We start from the raw sequence: 19,722 nt of genomic DNA, 5'->3' as shown, positions 1-19,722 counted from the left end.
TATGGGATACGTTGACATTAGGAGGTCAACATGGCGGCGCCCATAAACACATTAAACTAAAAGTAAAAGGTCAAAACTGTTTGCTTTGCTTAGATCTAGATAGATCTAGAGTCTAGATATATACATCTAACGTTGACCTAGATCTATATAAATGCCAGAAGAAAAGTCGAAATTAAAATTTGTTGACAATACAGCGAGAAGCGCAGAAATTGCAGCTGAAAAAGCAAAAACTGACCCTTGTTTAGCGGTTAGTTAAGTTAGATTAGTAATCTAAGTTAAGATTGACTAGATCTAAGATATTCTAATAGGTACTTTGACAAAAAATTCAAAATAAATAGATCTATATATGAACAGAAGCTATTTAGTTATGTAGATTTTGCTGAGAGGGTTACAATGATACCACATTTATCTTTCTATGTTATATAGGAGCAAAGTTATGCCGTTTAAGGCGTTTTTAAACTGTGTAGAAAAATGGACTATAGAAAATGTCCAAAAAGCTGTGATCGAAAAAATGAATTTTCGTCTTTATCTCATCATAACTTTATAACCATAATAGATAAAAGCTTGAAATTTGGAACACAGCTACCCCATTATATGATTTTGAATTTGAATGTTTCATCTCACATGTAGCTAACATGCATTCATTCACAGCTAATCCAATAGTTTGAAAATTGACTTCGATCCTTTTTCTAGAATGCCGTTTCGTAGAAAATTCCTCAGCTTTATAATATTTATAAATATAATGTAAAATAACACCTTGATAGCATTCTCTCCACTTGGTTGATCAAAGATAAGCTGTTAAACAATGCATAAATCATTTATACTTCATATTATCCACAAGAATTACTAATGTCTGGCGCCACATGTCACTGCATCATGGAGTGACTTTATTTAACATCTTCAGGATGGACCCAAACTTGCCTTAATTAGCTGATTTCCTTTTATATTTTGTGTACCTAAATATAGAAAAAAAATATTTCTAACACTACTCTATAATAAAAATATTGATTGTGATACTATAGTCATAGATTGTTATGGTAGTTATAATTTTTCCACGTACCCATTTAGAAAAATAGCCTAATTTGGCATCATTTATAGCATGTTGGGGGAAGTTTTTTTAATTTTGGAGGACAAAATTTCATTAAAAAATAATGAAATAACAAACTTTAAGCATAAATCTAGGTCTAAATTCAATAAAAAAATTCCAAGCTTGCTTAAAAATTATATTAAATGCAAAATCATTCTTACCTATGACTTTACTGTAAATTTTCTAAATAAATACGACTTTCATTTGTTGACAATGTGGTATCATTGAAAAGCTTAAGAATCCTCCTTTAAGATTAGCATGAGGGTTTTTAAAACATGAAGCAAATGTAAAAACAACAATCAATCAACTAACACCATGGTTTTGGAAGTCTAGCCATGGTGTTTCAAAACTATATAGATATATATAGCAGCTAGTCTAGCAGTTTATAGGTCAGTGGAGTAGGGATGTCAAAGTACCTAATTCTAACTTCTATTAATATTATTAATTTATTAATCTAGATCTATATAGTTCTAAATCTATATAAGGTTTACTAGAAGTCAAGATCTATCTATATATATTTAATTTAAAATTTAATAAAGTTTAATATTGGCTAGATCATAGAGTAGATATAATCTTTCTAAGTTTAACTAGAGAAGAGAGAGGCTAGAGTTAACCTCTAAAGTAGAGTGAGTCAACTACAGCTTTAGATTCTAGATCTATAGATGTAGTCTCTAGTAAATTCTAGTATTTATTTAATTTCAGAAAAAAAAAGATTAACTTCATTTACAATAGGTCAAAACAAGATTAAGATTATACTAGTCCAGAACACGAATACTGCACCTTACGTAAGCATTTATGCAATTATGGCCAACCACTGGAAATGCTGACCATTTTTATCTTGGCTCCATCATATCCAAGGATGTTCTACTGGAAAAAGACATTAACAATAGGATAGCCAAAGCAATGGGCACCATGTCACTGTTGCAGAAAAGACTCAAAAGAGTGTGCGACAATACCTTGCTGACTAACAATACCAAAGCCTTAGTCTACCGGACCTGTGTGATGAACACTTTGCTATATATATGGAAATGAAACATGGTCAACCTACTCATGGTAGGAAAAAAAGCTAAATATCTTCCACCTCCGATGATCTTTAAAATAAAGTGGTAAGATAAAATAACCAATGAGGAAGAGCTGCTGGGAAAAAATGGCACTGATAGATCCACAAGGAGAGCGAGCATAAAGGAAGGGTCCCAGATTTCAGATGCCGTACACAACAGTAGTAGAAAGAAGGGTAAAAATGCAATGGTGATTACATGGGCTCAACCTGTGGCCGCAGCTGTGCATCAAGGATTGGCCTCTTTAGTCACACAAAAAGTTGCAAAGGGAAAAGATCATCTCTCGAGATGTAAAATGCCACAGATAGCATTTTAGGAGTTTAGTAAAAATCTATCTAATTTTCTGATTTGAACATAGATTAGCTCTGGCTATACCATGTACTATAAATGATCGGTGGGACAGCTATCACATATTGTGGATGATTGTATCACTGGTGAAAATTTTTTTGTCAAGCTTCTAGGAGGATGGCAAAACAGAAACACTGTAAAACAATTTTAGCTTTGGTTTGCCCTTGATGTCATGGAGGAAAACAGATGGGGAAGTTAGCTGGATATGCATTTGAGACCCGGATGCAAAGACCTGTTGGTAGACAATGGTTATGCCTGCGTCAGATGGGGTGAAATTTGTAGATTACATGCAAAGTCTGGATTTGTGTGGTGGTGTAAAATACTGGACTTTTGAATATTTTGCCTCCAAGTCAGTGCCTTATTATAATGCTTTTACTCAAGTAGGTTGATGCACACCCACCTGAGACATATACCAGTGTATTGACAAATTTAAAACTGACATTTTTAGTGATACTAATTTTAAATATTTGTAAAAACAAATAATGACTTTATGTAAGTTACTGCTATTTGGATGAGAAGTAATCTGTTTCCTTTCATTTTTAGATCATTGTATCTTTTTTTTTTTCTATTCTTTCTTCTGCTCCTCTCTTCTTTTTCTATGTTTTCTTTTCTTAAAATTTGATTGCATGTTAATAATAATGTTTGTGAAATGCACAATTTTCCTTAAAACTAAGATTTTTGTTTTCTTTTGCATTTTACACATTTTACTGAGAATACACATTGTCATCATTCAAGGTATCCACACCCTCTCTCTCTCTCTTTAATACATATAAGGAGTGTAATGTATATATACAATTCAAAGCCCTTTCTGCTCACTTGTCACTCATTTTCCAAATTTTGCCCTTCCTTTCTTGGAGCTAAACCAACATTAATTCAATAATCTTCTCCCCTGTCAACCAGCACTCGAAGTCAAGGTTCTGATTATCAAATCTATACTTCAAACTTAAATTGTACTATATTTGATAAAGCCTAAAGTCATGTGAAGAAATGTACCAAAATTGAAATGTTGCTTTTTTATATTTATACATATATATACATATTTATATATATACATATACATACAGGAAAATGAAATGACTCTGCGGTGCCTTGATGACAATGGATATGACAGAAGCAAATGCTCTGATTTTTTTCTGAATTACAATAACTGTCGCAAATTTTGGGTAAGCAAATTTGGCTAGTTATTTTTTAAACATAATTGTTCTGTTTTTTAAGTTGTCATTTATCATTAAACAATAAAATACTCAATAAAACTCTTCCGAAACAGACAAAATAAATACAGTACTAATTTTCCATTACAGAGCTGGGTTACAAGTCAGAGGAAGCAACAAGGAATTTCCCCATACTTACCTCATCCAGAAGACAGAGAGAAGGTCAAGCAAGAATATCTACCAAAAATGCTAAATAAATCTTTATAGCTTAGTTTTATTTTGTATTATAGATTTAAAAAAAAAATACAATTGCTTGGCTTCAGTTTTGTTTAGTAGCTTTATTGCTGAAAAGATTATATGGATTAATGAGCTAGCAAATACTTTCATTTTTTTTTTTTTTTCTTCTACATAAATATTCGCATTTTGGTACTACCAGTAATTAGATTTGCTATGCTTAGTTGCTATTCTCATGCCATTTTTCTACCAGTAAACTAAAAGAATGAAAATGGTTTGTACCTAGTAGTCTACTGGCCTGTACAGCAGTCTATAACAGTGAATATTGTAAATAATGTAATATGAATAAAAAAGATATTGTATGTTGTTTTTGTTGAATCTGAATTTGTTTTTAAATTAACTTGAATAAATACTGTATTTATACTTCAAATGAATTTGAATTGTTGAAAATGGATACAGTTACAGCATTTATAATTTTATATATAGTCATGCTATTTTTGCACCACTAACCTATGACTGTTTCCGGCCCAGCTGATCAAAATGACAAACTATTAACTGCCCATTAGTAAAGTTCCCCTTTTAGACCTTGATGATGATGTAAATGTCATCTGTTTCTGTAGCTTACAGTTAACTAGGGTGTCATGTGGCAAGAAATACGATGAACCGCCTTTATTTTTCCCCAACTAATTGTCAGGTAACCATTAGAGCTGGGTGGACTCAGAGGCGGTCAAAGATCTCGAAATTAAAAATCCCAGGATTTGAACCCGGGACTCCTGGTTCAGAAGCCAAGCGCTTTACCACTCAGCCACAGCTACCCATCAGTTTCTTGTTTTTAAATTTGGCTCTTACTATTACAAAAGTATATACCTTGACTTAATATTTGGACTTTAAAAACCAGTGAATTATTCATAATGATAATGACATCAGTTTAAAAAATAATAATTAATATTTTAAAAAAAAAAGGAGGACACAATGTTTTAAAAGAAAAAAAATATTTTAATTTTTTTTTTTAAGTTTCATCTTGACTTGTCTGTTTTATGTTTGAATAATTGTTCTTTAACTATTTGAACTAATCTCTGTTCTTTGAAATAAGTTGTGGCTAGAACAAAGAGCAGACATGCCCCTGACACTACAATATGAATCACCTTGTACAAGATACTACTTGTTGAAGTACAGAACAGCATCTGTTTAGATAAGGTGAAAAAAGATTCATTTCAGGTGATTCATATTGACTGGAAACAAACAAATAAAAATCCAAATACTTGTTTACATTTAAGAAAATAAAAAACATTAGTTAACTGGCAATAGAAAAAGAAATGGAATGGAATTAAAAGAAAAAAAAAATCAAATTTTCATCCATTAAAACATTGAATACAGAATGTATTTTTTTTAATTGCCAGTTCTGGACATTATGTCTTCAGTATTTTTTTTTACTTAATTCCCACATCCAGGGCAAGCGTAACCATTGTCCACCGGCGGCCAATTAAGAACTTTTTCCAAAATCATATTCAGAATATACACCACTATTTAAACACCCTTTTATAATATCAGTATGTTGACAGATGAAGTGATATGTTTTCAAATTTATATTGTGACTATTTTTACATACCTCAGAAATAGATGTAACCAGGAGTGAAACAATCAGACTAAATACAACTGGAAGACATGGAACCACACCATAAAGGGGATGATACGTTGTGTTGTGAAAATATTCAGAAATAAAATACAAACTGAAGAAACAAAAAATATGTAGGAATAATACATAAAATACAATATTACAGAAAATAATTTTTTTTAAATAAAACTTTCATGTAATCTTAAATCATGGTATTTATCAAATAATAATTTTAAAAGGTTATAGAAGCTTGACAATTATTTTAACCTACCTGTGAATTATGCGTGCAACCATATTAAGGCAATTAGCTAAAATAAATCCTACACTGCCTATCAAAGAGGTCAGCAACCATGAAGAAAACAAGAAAAGTCCTGAGAAAAGCAACATCTTTTTGTTATACCTGCAAATTATACACAGTTCATTAAATCAAAATTAAATCAGTTTTCTATACTACTAGTAGTGTACATTTTAAACTCCTAGACAGAATATTATAATTTTCTACTTTTTAAATACATCTAAAAACTTATGTAGACATTCTAATAAACAGTATCTTTTTTACTAGGCATAATGTATTTAAAAAAGAACATCCTTTTTTTTTAGATGGTCAATATGGGCTAGACCTAAATACTTCAATGTGCATGAAATTAGAAGTGTCATAATAGACTCTACTTTTAGATAACTACTTGTACAAATACTAAAAACTTTTTTTTTTTAAATTCATTTCAGATTTACAATTTGCCCCTTTTTTATTTTTTTTTAAAGTTTGATACAACTACTATTATTGGTTGTAAGTAATACTTGCAAGAAACAATGCATCACAAGGATTCAAATAAAACAATGTCACCTAAGGAGTTTGTTACACCTGCAGTCATTGTCACACATTATGCTAAACAAAAAAACTCACAGCTAAAGCACATTATCAACAGCGACCCCAAGTGAACCAATATGAGACCATTATTATTTATACAGACTTTGAAGGAGAGAAATCTTAACTTACTGTAATTCTGTCAGTATAGTGGATAATTAAGATCCCACACATTAATACAATAATTTTCTTGTAAAATGTAAAATGTTTCTTTGACATGTTTCAGATGTTCCTTCAGAGTTGAAGATAGTTTACTTCCTAGTCCAAACCTCCCGCAGGACGACGGGGGATGGGAGCGGGCAGGGTTTGAACCCTCGACCGTCGATAAATCCGAACGACAGTCCAGCGCGCAAACCGCACGACCAGGCAGCCATCTTGAACTGTATCTTTCAATTTAGTTATAAAATGTGAGATGAGACTCTGTTTAACACAAACAATTTTTCATCTTGTTTAATTCAATTTGTAAAACAAAGTTGCAGAAAGGGGCCATAATCAGCCTTCCCATCTAACTTGAGCATGCTAAGGACAATAAAGTTGCAATAGCTGATTTAGTTTGAATAAAAAAAAAACTGTAATGACATTTAAAAAAAAATCTTGTGTTAAAATGTTTGAATGTTCCTATCCTAAGGATGACTGGCTAGTTGTGCAGTATATGGGCTGGACTGTCATTAGGTCGCCTTGATGGTCCCCTGTTCATACCCTGAACTGCTGCCATCCCCCATCATCCTGTGGTATGTTTGGATTAGGGATTAGATCATCTAACTCTAATTCTAAAGGAACATCCGAAACATGTAAAACATTTTACAAAGTACATACAATTTTCTGCCCAATTTGATTATTTAAAAAGAATTTTTCAGAATTCTAAAATTAGCCATTGTTCATATTTCAAGAAGGATAAAGGTGATGGTAAAATAAAGATTTTCAACAGTAGTTTAATTTTTCAGATGTAACTGTGACAGAAAAACAAAAATTCAGCTTTTCCCAACGGACGACTAAAAATGGAACAATGAGTATGAAATCAGAACAATGTGTATGAAATCAGAACAATGTGTATGAAATCAGTCATACTTATCAACTTCCTCTTTGCTCATGGCAGCAAATACAAAGGCTTCAGTGGTTCCATTCACTGCTATAAACAACACATACAAACAATACCATCTAAGCAGTAGGGGACCTATTGCAATAACAAAGTCATTAAAATCTTGTTTTTCTCAAAATAAAAAAAGCATTGACCTAATACTTATACATAAATATGAAATAACTAAAATGTCTGCTTAGTCATGTGGTATGCACTCTGGGACTGTCATCTCAGTGGCCCTGGGTCCAAACCCTGCCCGCCACCATCCCTTGCTGCCCTGTGGGAGATTAGGTTAGGATGTAATATACTCCAATTCTGATAAATATACAAAGCATGTAAAGCAAACAAAAAAGTTTAATTATTCGCAAATAGTTGTCCATAGCACCAAAAGTTTGACACAAATAGATGAATACCGGGGGGGGGGGGGGATTATGATATATTTATTTTAGCCTTTAAATAAAAAGAGGGAGGGGAAAAAATCCATTCCAAGTCCTTGCATTTCAGACGTTAAGCATGCTGAAAGTTTTAATTACATGTGATGATGTGAATTAACACAAACTATTAATAATGTATTCTAGATCTAATTTGCACTCAAACCCACAGAAACTCACCACTTCCAGTGGACAAAATTTCTCCTCCATATAAATGTAAAGCCAAGTAAGCATTGGAATAACCAAAGACAAGAATAATTGCACCAATCAAAGAGACTGCTTTTAGAAGAACACCTAACACACTTGCACATAATCTTAGTGAATCCTGACAACAACAAAACGTTTTTGATTAGTTTTATGACTAAAATATTTGTAAATAAAAAAATAAAAGATAAAGCTAATTTTAGGTTAGCTACATACATAAGTGTGAGAATACCTGACTTTGTTTGTGTGCTGGAGAACCCCTGGTCAGAATTTGAGAGAAAAACAAATAGCTACTTTCTTCTATAGGAAGAAACACAAAGCGGGCAGCAAGTGATCCCAAGTTATTGATGACATCATAAATGCCTTAAAAAAAAGATTATTAACTTAATTTTTTATATGAACAAATTAGTATCAGATATAAATGATACCTAAACACTAAACAAAAAAAAAAAAGAAAAATTGGTGGACATTCTGAATATGATTTTGGGAAAAGTTTTTTTTTGACATAGTGTATGAGTTACAACTCTTTATATGTAGATTTCATTTAAAAAATGGTTAGTCCCTGAACTTTAACGTTATTGGTTTTTCTGGCTGATACAAGCATCTATTTACACTTGGGAGGAAAGAGCATTTTATGAATTTGTCCTAGCATGAAGAATTAACTCTTTCTCTCCTAATTAAAGATGACAACGTTGATTTGACTCCCATTAAACTAAATTGGTTTTCGGATTTATAAACTTTAATTTGTATTGTATAAAAATAGCATGCATTCTCCTATAATTCAATACCAGATATAACATTTTCTGATAACAAATCAAAAACGTTATTGAAGTTTAATCATAACAGGATAGTGAAATACAAATTAGCAAAATGAATAATACTGTTGGAATGAGAAAAATAATTATGGAGAGAAAGAGTTAAAACTACACCTTTATTATTTTTAAGGCCATTAAAAGAAAAAAAATTGGACTGTATGGCCCTATCATAAGATCCTGCAGAGAACAGTATCAGGGAAAAGGAGAAGTAATGGGAAGACAGCATTGAGGAATGCAAGGGGCCTGTTAATGAAAGAGACTCTAATCCTTGAAAAAGAGAAATGGAGAGAGATTATTCATATGTCAAGTGTGGTTCCCAAACGGTCTAACAGACTAAGAGACAGGTAAAGGTGAATGCCTTCTTTGACTTCTTTATTGTTTCCTTTCATATTAAATATGGAAATACAATTATGTCTTTTTCATTTGCTATTATATCAGATTGGATATTCTATCCTTCATGCCCATGCTCAGCTTACCTTGGTCCGCAAAAGAGAGAACATCAAAAAATGTCATTATGTACTTCTCCCCTGCAGAAATCAGAGTTTCAGTCAGACTTAGTATAGTAAACATTACAGACAAGCATATATTTAAACTACATTTTTCATTAACAATGAGATCAAATGATTTCAAACTTAATATATTATCCATATAGCATAATATCAGAAAGCACAAACCTTCAGTTAATATTTGTTTCAAAAATGATTGTTTAAAAAAGCTCCACGTCAAGCTTGCCATGTGGAGGTCAATAAATGGCTGAAATACAAATAAATATTACAGTTAATATATTCATGCTAGTATTGTTCTGAGTGAAAAAATAATTAAATTATTTTAAACTCTATCAACAAATCTCAGCACAAAAATTTCAGAAATGTAGTTTAAATCAACTCACTTTATTAGGAATAATTCTTGGATACATATCACGTATAGACTTCAAGGGGAAATCATCATCCTTTTTATTCTTCAGGATATAATGTGCAAAGTACCCATGATAAAGTGTCACGTAAACTATACTGGAAACTAACTGCAATAAGACATAACATTTAATAAATAATGACATGACAACATGGTCAATTTAGATCAGAAGTATCCTTTAATAACTAAAAAAAAAAAAAGTTCTGAAAAAAGTAGTAACTAGAATATAAAAAATATGATATAACAAAAGGTGCCATCTTAAAATGCATAATATTTCTAATCCTATTATGAATAATATTAATTAGAGAACCCAATATTAAGTTTTATTTTTCTTAGTAACTCTGAAAAATACTTTTGAAAATGTACATGTCTTGTTTAAAAATGAAATTATCTAGCTAAAGTAATTAATTCTCATTATAAAATATCAGGAAAAGAATAATGATATTTTTGACATAAACAAATGAACTTACTTGTGCTATGGAGAAATTGATTATGCCCCACTGTGGCTGCATTAAAACTAGGAAAACTGTGAGTATACATTTAATACCTTGTGAAATGCCAAGCAAGACTACCTGAAACAAAATTAAAAGTTGAGTGTTGCTAATAAATTAAAACTGATCAACTAATGAGGGGGGTGGGACACAGATAAGTCTATTAAGCAAAGCATTGAAACAAATATTGTTTATTATGTCCCTTGTTATTGTACAGTCCATCCCTCCATCTCAGTGGTGCTACAGCACATGGAGGGCCCTGGCCTGCCTCAACATATCCCTCCATCTCAGTGGCCCTACAGCACATGGGGTCCCTGGCCTGCCTCAACACATACCTCCATCTCAGTGCCCTACAGCACATGGAAGGCCCTGGCCTGCCTCAGCACATCCCTCCATCTCAGTGACGCTACAGCACATGGAAGGCCCTGGCCTGCCTCAGCACATCCCTCCATCTCAGTGCCCTACAGCACATGGAAGGCCTTGGCCTGCCTCAGCACATCCCTCCATCTCAGTGACGCTACAGCACATGGAAGGCCCTGGCCTGCCTCAGCACATCCCTCCATCTCAGTGCCCTACAGCACATGGAAGGCCCTGGCCTGCCTCAGCACATCCCTCCATCTCAGTGCCCTACAGCACATGGAAGGCCTTGGCCTGCCTCAGCACATCCCTCCATCTCAGTGGCGCTACAGCACATGGAAGGCCCTAGCCTGCCTCAGCACATCCCTCCATCTCAGTGGTGCTACAGCACATGGAAGGCCCTGGCCTGCCTCAGCAATTCCCTCCATCTCAGTGATGCTACAGCACATGGAAGGCCTTGGCCTGCCTCAGCACACCCCTCCATCTCAGTGACGCTACAGTACATGGAGGGCTCTGGCCTGCCTCAACACATTCCTCCATCTCAGTGACCCTACAGCACATAGGGGGCCTGGCCTGCCTCAACACATCCCTCCATCTCAGTGGCGCTACAGCACATGGAGTGCCTTATCTATAATGGAGTCTTTGTTATCCTAACAACATTGTTTATTGAGTGCTGATGTGAGATAGACCATAAACCAATATTGTTTCTGATAACTTTGAATACTAGAATGATGTTATATTTGACAATGCAAGATGCCCAATGAAACATAATCCACAAACCAAAAGAACTCAAAAACTAGCAATCCATCTTTTATTATAAGATGAACTATTGAGATCTAACAACTTACTTTTAGTTTGACAAACAGAAAACTTTGTCCAACAACAAATAAAGGCTCTGCTAAAACTTCAATGGCAGTGGACATGGAGTAACAGATAACACCTGCTGTATATCCAGTAATAGATGAAGTACTATCAGGGTTATCCAAAACATATAACCAAATGTATCCCAGGCTGCCACACCAAATTAATGCTATTGGAAAACTGAGAATGAATTTATGTTTAAATAATATATCATTATGATTAAGGTCAATATGTCTTTTATCACAAGGTTACAACATTTATAGGAAATTTTTTTATACCAATGTTTTTTTTTTAATGTGTGAAAAAATTAATAATGAAAAATAGTGTTCAGAATTATTTTTGAATTGCGTCTCCTTTTCTCATTTCTATAATAACCATACGAAAAACGGAAAATCATCATGTGAAGATAATACACATGTATAATAAAGAGAGAGTGTATATAAAAAAAAAATACTTCACATAATATTTACTCTTTTTCTTTTAAAAAAGTATGTCTTACTAAATAAAGTATCCTTTCAGACTTTGCAATCTATAGGGTGGCCGATGTAAAGGTTATCTGTTTCAGTGGTCCATAATTAACGGGGGTGTCATGTGGCACAATTCCCAACTGCCTTTATTTTTCCCCAACCAATGTCAGGTACCCATTAGAGTTCGGTGGACTGAAGGGAGTACTAAAAAATCCCATATTTCAAAATCCAAATCTTCACAAGGATTCAAACCTGAGACCCCCCTCCATTTGGAGGCTAGCACTTCACCTCTCAGCCACCATGCCCCCTAACTAAAATACTGAATCTTAAATTAGCAAAAAAATGCTTACTTCTGAGTAGAATGCAAATAAAATTGAAAAATAAGTATGCCTTAATTGGCTCAACACCCATGACTGGAAAAAACTAGTCTATGATCACTACTCATTTTATACAATCAAGTATATATAGTTTTACTCTGCATTATTAATAATTACTACTGGCTTGATCCATTTGCATTAAAAATTGTCTAGATTTGTTACTTTTATCCTTATTTCATAAATAAAAATATATTTACTAACTTCAAATTGAGAGTACTTATAGAACCATCACAGATAAAATTGACCTACGTGCACCAAAGAAGATTGATGACCTGTCTCCAATCTCTTTCCTCTGACTTGCTGAGACATGCTCTGTCAAAAGCTTCTTTTGCTAGAAATAAGGTTGTTGAATAAAGCAAAGTTAACCTGTGTTTTAAAGAATGAAACATTTTTCTTTTAGTACAGAAATATGTTAAAACTTTATTTCAAGGAAATATTCATAATCATTGTTAATATTCAAGTAATTAAGCCTAGACAATTTTTTTACCTAAAATATTTATACAAATATTTATGTAAGGCATAGTCTTATATATAGATGTACGAACCTAACATTAACAATTCCTAGAAGATCTTTAGAAATATATCTCAGAATGAATGCATTTAAAACAAATGTTGTCATTCGCAATGCCAGCTGGAAAAAAATAATTATTATTTGAATTCTACAAATACATTTAGTCAAAAAAAAAAAAAAAACTTTCTAAAAATAAGGAAATCACAGAACCTCAAAGGGGAGGGAGAAACATGAGACATTCACTAATTTGTTAACTTCATCTCTGCCTCATAGCAGTGATCAAAATGGGGACCATCATGGTTACAGTTTGAATAGCATGCCACACAGGCAGCCATCACTGGTCATTGCCATTCTTGAATGCATGCTCAAACTCCTCTACAAAATTTTAGTTGAGAAAAAGTAAAATGGTTGGTCGTTGTGCTGGACATATTTATTACACCCTCGTTAACTGTGGACCACAAAAACGGATGACCTTTACACCATCTGCCCTTAAGATTTCAATGGGAACTTTACTTAACTTTACATTACAGCAGGATATTTTTAAAAATCAGGAATTTCTGTCTTCACTGGAATTAGAATTTGAGACCTCTCAGTCAAGATGTTATAACTATGTCCCCATTAAACTTCTAAACTCTCCTAGAACTGTCTTCTTTATTTCATACAAAAAAAAAGAGGGCTACTTAGAACAGCTGTCAAAAATGTAACAAAAAATGAAGATGTATTCTGAAAACATATAGGCCAAATAGGCAGTCCCATCTAGGACTTTATGCATGATTCTTAGCTTTATTTATTTGAAAACCCATTTCAATTTTTCTTTTCCTCACTGCATTTATTTTTGTACATCAATATTTTAAGCTCACATATTCTCATTATTAAATATTATATCCTAATTACAACTTAATTGATGGCCAGTCATATCAGTTAAAATGATGTTAAGATGTTTTCAGAAAAAATAATTTGTCACCAAATGTATGACCTATAAAAAGACAAATTCAGATTACCTGCAGCAGCATGTTGTATGATGCTGCCTTAGCTGCTCCAGACAGTAAAGCTGAGCTCTTCATGGTCACTTAAATCAGCACAAAGATGCTTCAACTGAAAATTCAAATACATTTTTATTTTAAATTATATTAATATTGATATAATGTATTTATGTATGTATGTACTAGAATACATTTTTCAACTAATGCCATCCATCAAATGTGTTGTAATCACGCCATGAAGAGAAATTAATTAATAATACGCCATCGTATTATAGTCCATAGTATAAGAGAAAATAAAGTCGGTATATGGAACAACTCATGAACACAGACTTTGAACAAAAGAACTTTAAGAAAATAAAATGAACTTTTTTTGGTGTATGGTTTTACTTAAATAGTTTAAGCAGGAATTGATAAACTCTGATGCATTATTTGTAATGAGCTTCTATCCAAACATTTGAAGCCAAACTAACATCCGTGCTCTGAGAATAATGACATCAAGTATTTAAGTTTTGAAGGCTGATGAAATCAAGAAATTGAGACTTGACTCAGGTGGCAAGTACCATAATTAAAACATAGCAGCCATTGACGCTTCCAATTTGGTGCTCTCAGAATTGCAGCTATGAAACCTAAGACCATTACCAAAGAATTATTGTCAGAGGCCAAAGACATTGTTAGATTTTTTATTGGAGCAAAATTCATTAAAAAATAAATTTATGGCAATATCCAGATGACAATGTTCACAGGAGAATAGTTGACATGTCTTCTGATCTAACAATCAGGTAATCCAGGAAATGATGTCTGCTCCTTTTCCCATATTTAGCATACAGCTTGATGAGTCCACAGACGTTGTAAATTGTTCTCAATTACTGGTTAACGTAGTAGCGATTTTAAAGATTATTTCTATATGCAAACCTCTTAAAACGACTTCTAAAGCATGTAATGTAGGTTAAAAGACCTATCTATTGGAAAAAATATTGGTGATATCTCCACAGATGATAGTTACTTAGTAGATCTACATATGTTGTATGCTATGACATTGTCATAGTCATGTGTGTAGTCCACTTTTTGACTGTGACTATACTGACTGCAGTGATTTCCTGTGATGTGATTGTGATTAATCAGATTATTTATTGCATTGGCCTCCTTCAGTCGTAGAACGACTATGGTTCATCTCAGAGCACACTTCCTCATGTGGCTGTGGAGCCCTATTTTGGAGAGACACTCCCATCTACAGATAGCGCAGGTTAAGGTGGCTTTTGCTTCGGTGGTAGAGGAGCTGGCCGTTTTTCTTCCTGAGCTGAGACCCATGTACTTTCACTGTCCATAGCTTTCTTGGTCACTGTCTCTTTCCACCTGTTGCGGTCTAGAGCTATGTCTTCCCAATAGTCAGTATTGATGTTCACTGATTTGAGGTCACGTTTTATTACATCTATGTAACGGAGGTGGGGGCGACCAGTTTTTCTTGTGCCAGTCGCGAGTTGACCATAGAGGATGACTGTCGGGATGCGCTTGTCCTCCTTCCGGCAAACATGTCCAAGCCAGCGCAAACGGCGTTGTCTGAGGGCTGTAAAGATGCTGGGAATACCTGATCGCACAAGGATCTCAGTATTGCACTTTTTCACTTAGTATCTAATTCTAATCAGATTATTATATAATAATTTATTTAAGTTATTTAACTGTTACTGTAGATCCTAGACGACCTAGACTAGATTTTCTAGATCCTAACAAATATAAATAAATCTGACCTAAAAAAATCAAAATGTTTATCTAAATCTAGAGCTAGACTGCAGTCACTGCTAGTTGCCGTAGTACTAGTAGTATTTTTAGTTTGTGGGTCGTAGATGCTATATCTAGTCAGAAAGGGTAAAATGTTTATCTAACTAAATCTAGAGCTAGACTGCAGTCACTCACACTGCTAGATTGGCCTAGATCTAGTTCAATATTAGTTGCCGTAGTACTAGTAGTATTTTTAGTTTGTGGGTCGTAGATGCTATATCTAGTCAGAAAGAAATTGATCTATCTAGACTCTAGAACTAGAATCTAGACTACTAGATGATACTAGAGATCTAGTCTAGATCTATGCTAGATCAACTCTTTGTAACTCTAGATTTTAAACGAGTAACGTTTACAATAATTTGTTTACTAGAGATCTTCTTTCTTGAAGGAACATATGGTAAATTGAATGTGAAACATTCGCCTATTTACAAAGCCGACATATATTAATAATTATTATCTGTAAGGTAGTTGTTTGTTGTATTTTCTTCGCACATGTACATGATTGATAAATAGTCTAAATTTAGTTTACCAAGTGAGATATATCAAGACTAGGTCTACATTGTAGGCTACATGTTGGCATGGTTTGGCGAACTACACAGTAAAATGTTTGTAAAATGTTTTATAATTTTCGGATGTTCCTTCAGAGTTGAAGATAATTACTTCCTAGTCCAAGACTCCCGCAGGACAACGGGGGATGGGAGCGGGCAGGGTTTGAACCCGGGACCATCGATGAATCTGAACGAGAGTCTAGCGTGCAAACCACACGACCAGGCAGCCATCTACACAGGTAGCCTTCTAGATCTAGAGACAAGCCATATGGGCTATAAAAATAATAATAATAGGCCTAATACAAGGTTTTACATAACGCTTGCCAGAAAAATTGTAGGCCTATAAATAATCTAAAGCCTTCAAAAAGTATTCCCTATAGGCCTACTCCCAGTTAGACTGCCTGGTCATGCAGTTTGTGCGCTGGGTTCAAACCCTGCCCGCTTCCATTGTGACCTCCGTGTCAAAGCTGCCGCTTCTATCCCCCGTCGTCCAGCGGGAGGTTTGGACTAATAAGTAAACTATCTTCAACTCTGAAGGAACATCCGAAACATGTCAAATATTTTACAAACCCATTGTTTAATTTTTTAACGCTATCCCACTCTTCCACTCTCCTTTTTATCATATTCTTGTTAGCACTTTTCATGTTCAAGTCTTATCTTCTTATCTTATATAATACAGACGTTACCTCAAAAAAAGATGATTACGTCCTACGCGTTGTGCCTCAATAGTCATGCATGTCAAGTAGGCCTACCAGTAGGGATGGGAAGTGAACCCAACTCAACCATCACTTACGACTGAACTGAACCCGAACTTTATAAAAATGGGTTCGATTCCCATCTCTATCTAATAGGGCCTATTCAACTTTCCCCAAATCAATAGGGGAGGGGTGGAAGTAAGAGTAAAGCCATGATATTTCATCCATTAGAATTCATGTTTTTAGTATAGGGAGCCTTCCATGAAGTTTGGGAAAAAACAAACAACCTTTTCTTTCAACATAACAAAGAGCCAGTAAAGCATATTTAGCCTATATTACAAACGCACTGACCATTGTAGGCCTACCAATGTAGCCTATATATGTATCAAGGGATATCTTAAACTATCAAGCGAATTCGCATGACATTTCTTATACAGGTTCTACTACACAACATAACAATACGATCTGGCCTAATAGGCCTATCTTTACGTGAACTTGTAAGGTCTAAATGATGTTTTTTTTTAAATCTAGTTTTGTGGACTAAGCACAAGCTCAACTCAGGTTAAATCTTAGAATGAAATCTGCCCAGTCCCCACAGTATGGAAGTTAAACAGGTATGAGCCAACAGCAGTCGAGCTCATGTTACTGTGTTTAAAAAAAAAATAATTAATAAATGGAAATTGGCTAGATTCGACCATATTAGATTATTAGACAATGGAGTCAAATAAAAAACTAAATCTGGCATTCATACTGTCCCGACTTCGACTACCGCGACGTCTTTCTGACCGGTAGAACTGATGAAAAATCGCTAAGCTGCATGACAACCCTGCACTAATAGTTCTACGCAAAAGAAGCCGCGATTCTGTTACAGCTCTATTGGCTTTCTGTGAATGCAAGAATCGACTACAAGGTAACCATACTTTGTCATCAGTGCACCTAAAACAAAGATAATCTCTCGTAACTTAATGAAACGATCATTACAAACGTTCCTCCGGGACATAGACTCGACTCTTCAAGTTGTGCCGCGTTTTTTTACGACAAAAGGTTTGTGAGATTTTTCAGTGCATGGACCAAAGGTATGTAACTTGATCCCCATTGATCTCAGACATTCTACATTACAAATGTAACATAAGAACCTCACTGTTCAAATGTTATTTATATTAGTTTGTCAATTTCACCCTCAAATTAATATTTTTTATGTTCTCATAGCACCTTGAACCTGCATAAGTTAACAGCCGTCTTCAGCCTACAATATGTTTGTTAACAGCCACCTTAAAACTACATCAGTGATGCCCAAAATACGGCCCGCGAGCCAGAAAGAATTTTTTTTTGAATAAAAATGCAAACTTTTGCTAATAAAATGTCCATAGAGCTCTCTATATCTCTATATCTTTGACCGTACTACGAAAATAATCTACTGAAAAGTCATCGTCAAAGGTGGATAACTGTTGGAAAAAGATGTCTTCTATTTTTAATTTATATAAAAATTAATAGTTTTTCAATCGTAAATATCAACTATATTCTTCTTCTTCTTCTAGCCAGATTTATTGCTGCTGAGCTGTGAGCTCTTTTGCAGACTATGCCAAGGAAAAAAAGTGTGCTGTTTTCTTCAGCTGTTCAGCACTGCCGTGCACGGTGTTGGTTATGTTGGGCTGTAGTGGAAGTAGAGTCTGCCTAAGCTGGATTAGGGAGGGGCATTCAAAGAGGATATGGTTTACGGTTTCAAAGGGGTGGGCGCAGTGTCTGCAAAGGGGGAGTTGTGTGGAGTTTATTTTGTTCAGGTGGTAATTTAATAGTGGTGTGTGTCCTGTTCTTAATTGGAAGATTGTAGATTGTTCTTTGCGGGGGAGGAAATCAACTACATAAAACATTATCTTTTCTTTTACTAAACTGTTTTAAATCAAATTTAATGTTTTAACTTTTATAAATCTCAGCATTCTGAAAAAATATTGAAGTAATATTTTGTAAAATGGAATTGAAAAAAAAATTGTAGATATATCTTTTAATGAGAAAATTTAATTCAAAGTATGTTTATATAACTTCTATTTGTATTATTTTCATCGTTCTTCAAAGTCTCATTAGAGTATTTTTTTATTTAAACTTTGTTCTCATTTTTTTTGTTGCTGTAAAAACGATTACCTAAAAAATGATAATTTTGTTTAAATAAATAAATATTCTTAGCTTAAAATGAAGAGAATGACAGACTTTTTACTTCAAGATGTTCTAGCTTTCTTTGTAATTTTATTACTTCTGTATCTTGAATGATGATTTTGACAGCTAGTCTTGTCTAACAATAGGATCCAACTATTTCTTTTTAAAAAAAAAGATCAAAATATAAACTGCATCACACAACAAATATAACAGCATTCTTGATTTGAATAGCGGATAAAAAATTATTAAACTATGCCTAGAGGTTGGAGGATGGATGGCAATATTTACCAAATAGACACAAGAAAATGAGTCGGTGGTATAGCTAGCTACAATGTTGTTCATTTTTTAAGTAGAGAAATGAAGCCAATTTCTGGTGCGTATAAAAAAGGATGAATGTTAAAATATCCCATTAATTAATGTAAGTATTAGATCCACGAGCTTCTAATCAAATAGTTTCAGGTCAATTTCATTTCGTTTCTGTAACTTTTTGTTCATATGGCCCGTGACACAAGTGTCGAAAAATAAAATGGCACCCAGGTCGAACATCACTGAAGTATATCATTATTATTAGTTAATCTTGGAAGGACAATGTCATCCAACCTAATATTCTCTACTAAATTTCCCACTAAACATTTCAGAGAATGTATTTCATGTTGATCCACAAATTATGTCAGTATTTAGAAGTTAAAGAATCAAGTGAAGCACTG

General features: G+C 33.8%; 1 protein-coding gene and 1 long non-coding RNA gene across 5 annotated transcripts; one reads left to right on the top strand and one right to left on the bottom strand.

Annotated features, from left to right (window-relative positions):
- The first annotated feature begins 3 nt into the window (after positions 1-3).
- On the top strand, positions 4-3,833 carry LOC129926362 (uncharacterized). Its single transcript, XR_008777982.1, has 3 exons — positions 4-69; positions 3,558-3,656; positions 3,795-3,833. It is a non-coding gene; the product is annotated as an uncharacterized LOC129926362 (long non-coding RNA).
- LOC106058792 (protein RFT1 homolog) lies at positions 470-15,996 on the bottom strand. Of its 4 annotated transcripts, XR_008777981.1 has the most exons (16): positions 15,757-15,996; positions 13,864-13,957; positions 12,897-12,982; positions 12,601-12,717; positions 11,495-11,687; positions 10,269-10,370; positions 9,776-9,907; positions 9,561-9,639; positions 9,363-9,413; positions 8,304-8,434; positions 8,048-8,192; positions 7,427-7,532; positions 5,765-5,893; positions 5,488-5,608; positions 1,249-1,954; positions 470-956 (listed from the first exon to the last, which is right to left on the bottom strand). XR_008777981.1 is itself a non-coding variant. In XM_056029770.1 (15 exons), exons 2-15 carry the CDS (start codon positions 13,924-13,926, stop codon positions 1,952-1,954), a joined length of 1,458 nt encoding a protein of 485 aa, XP_055885745.1. In that variant the 5' UTR covers positions 13,927-13,957; positions 15,757-15,996; the 3' UTR covers positions 470-1,951. The 4 variants fall into 4 exon arrangements, 3 of the variants coding, with proteins under 3 accessions (XP_055885745.1, XP_055885743.1, XP_055885744.1); XM_056029770.1 differs by having other exon boundaries at positions 470-1,954; XM_056029768.1 differs by lacking the exons at positions 470-956; positions 1,249-1,954 and adding an exon at positions 4,854-5,062.
- Between the last annotated feature and the right edge of the window lie 3,726 nt (positions 15,997-19,722).

This window comes from Biomphalaria glabrata, chromosome 5, assembly GCF_947242115.1.
Source record: "Biomphalaria glabrata chromosome 5, xgBioGlab47.1, whole genome shotgun sequence".
NCBI lineage: Eukaryota > Metazoa > Mollusca > Gastropoda > Planorbidae > Biomphalaria > Biomphalaria glabrata.
The sequence above is the reverse complement of the archived record's forward strand: the minus strand, read 5'-3'. Positions and strand labels throughout refer to the sequence as shown.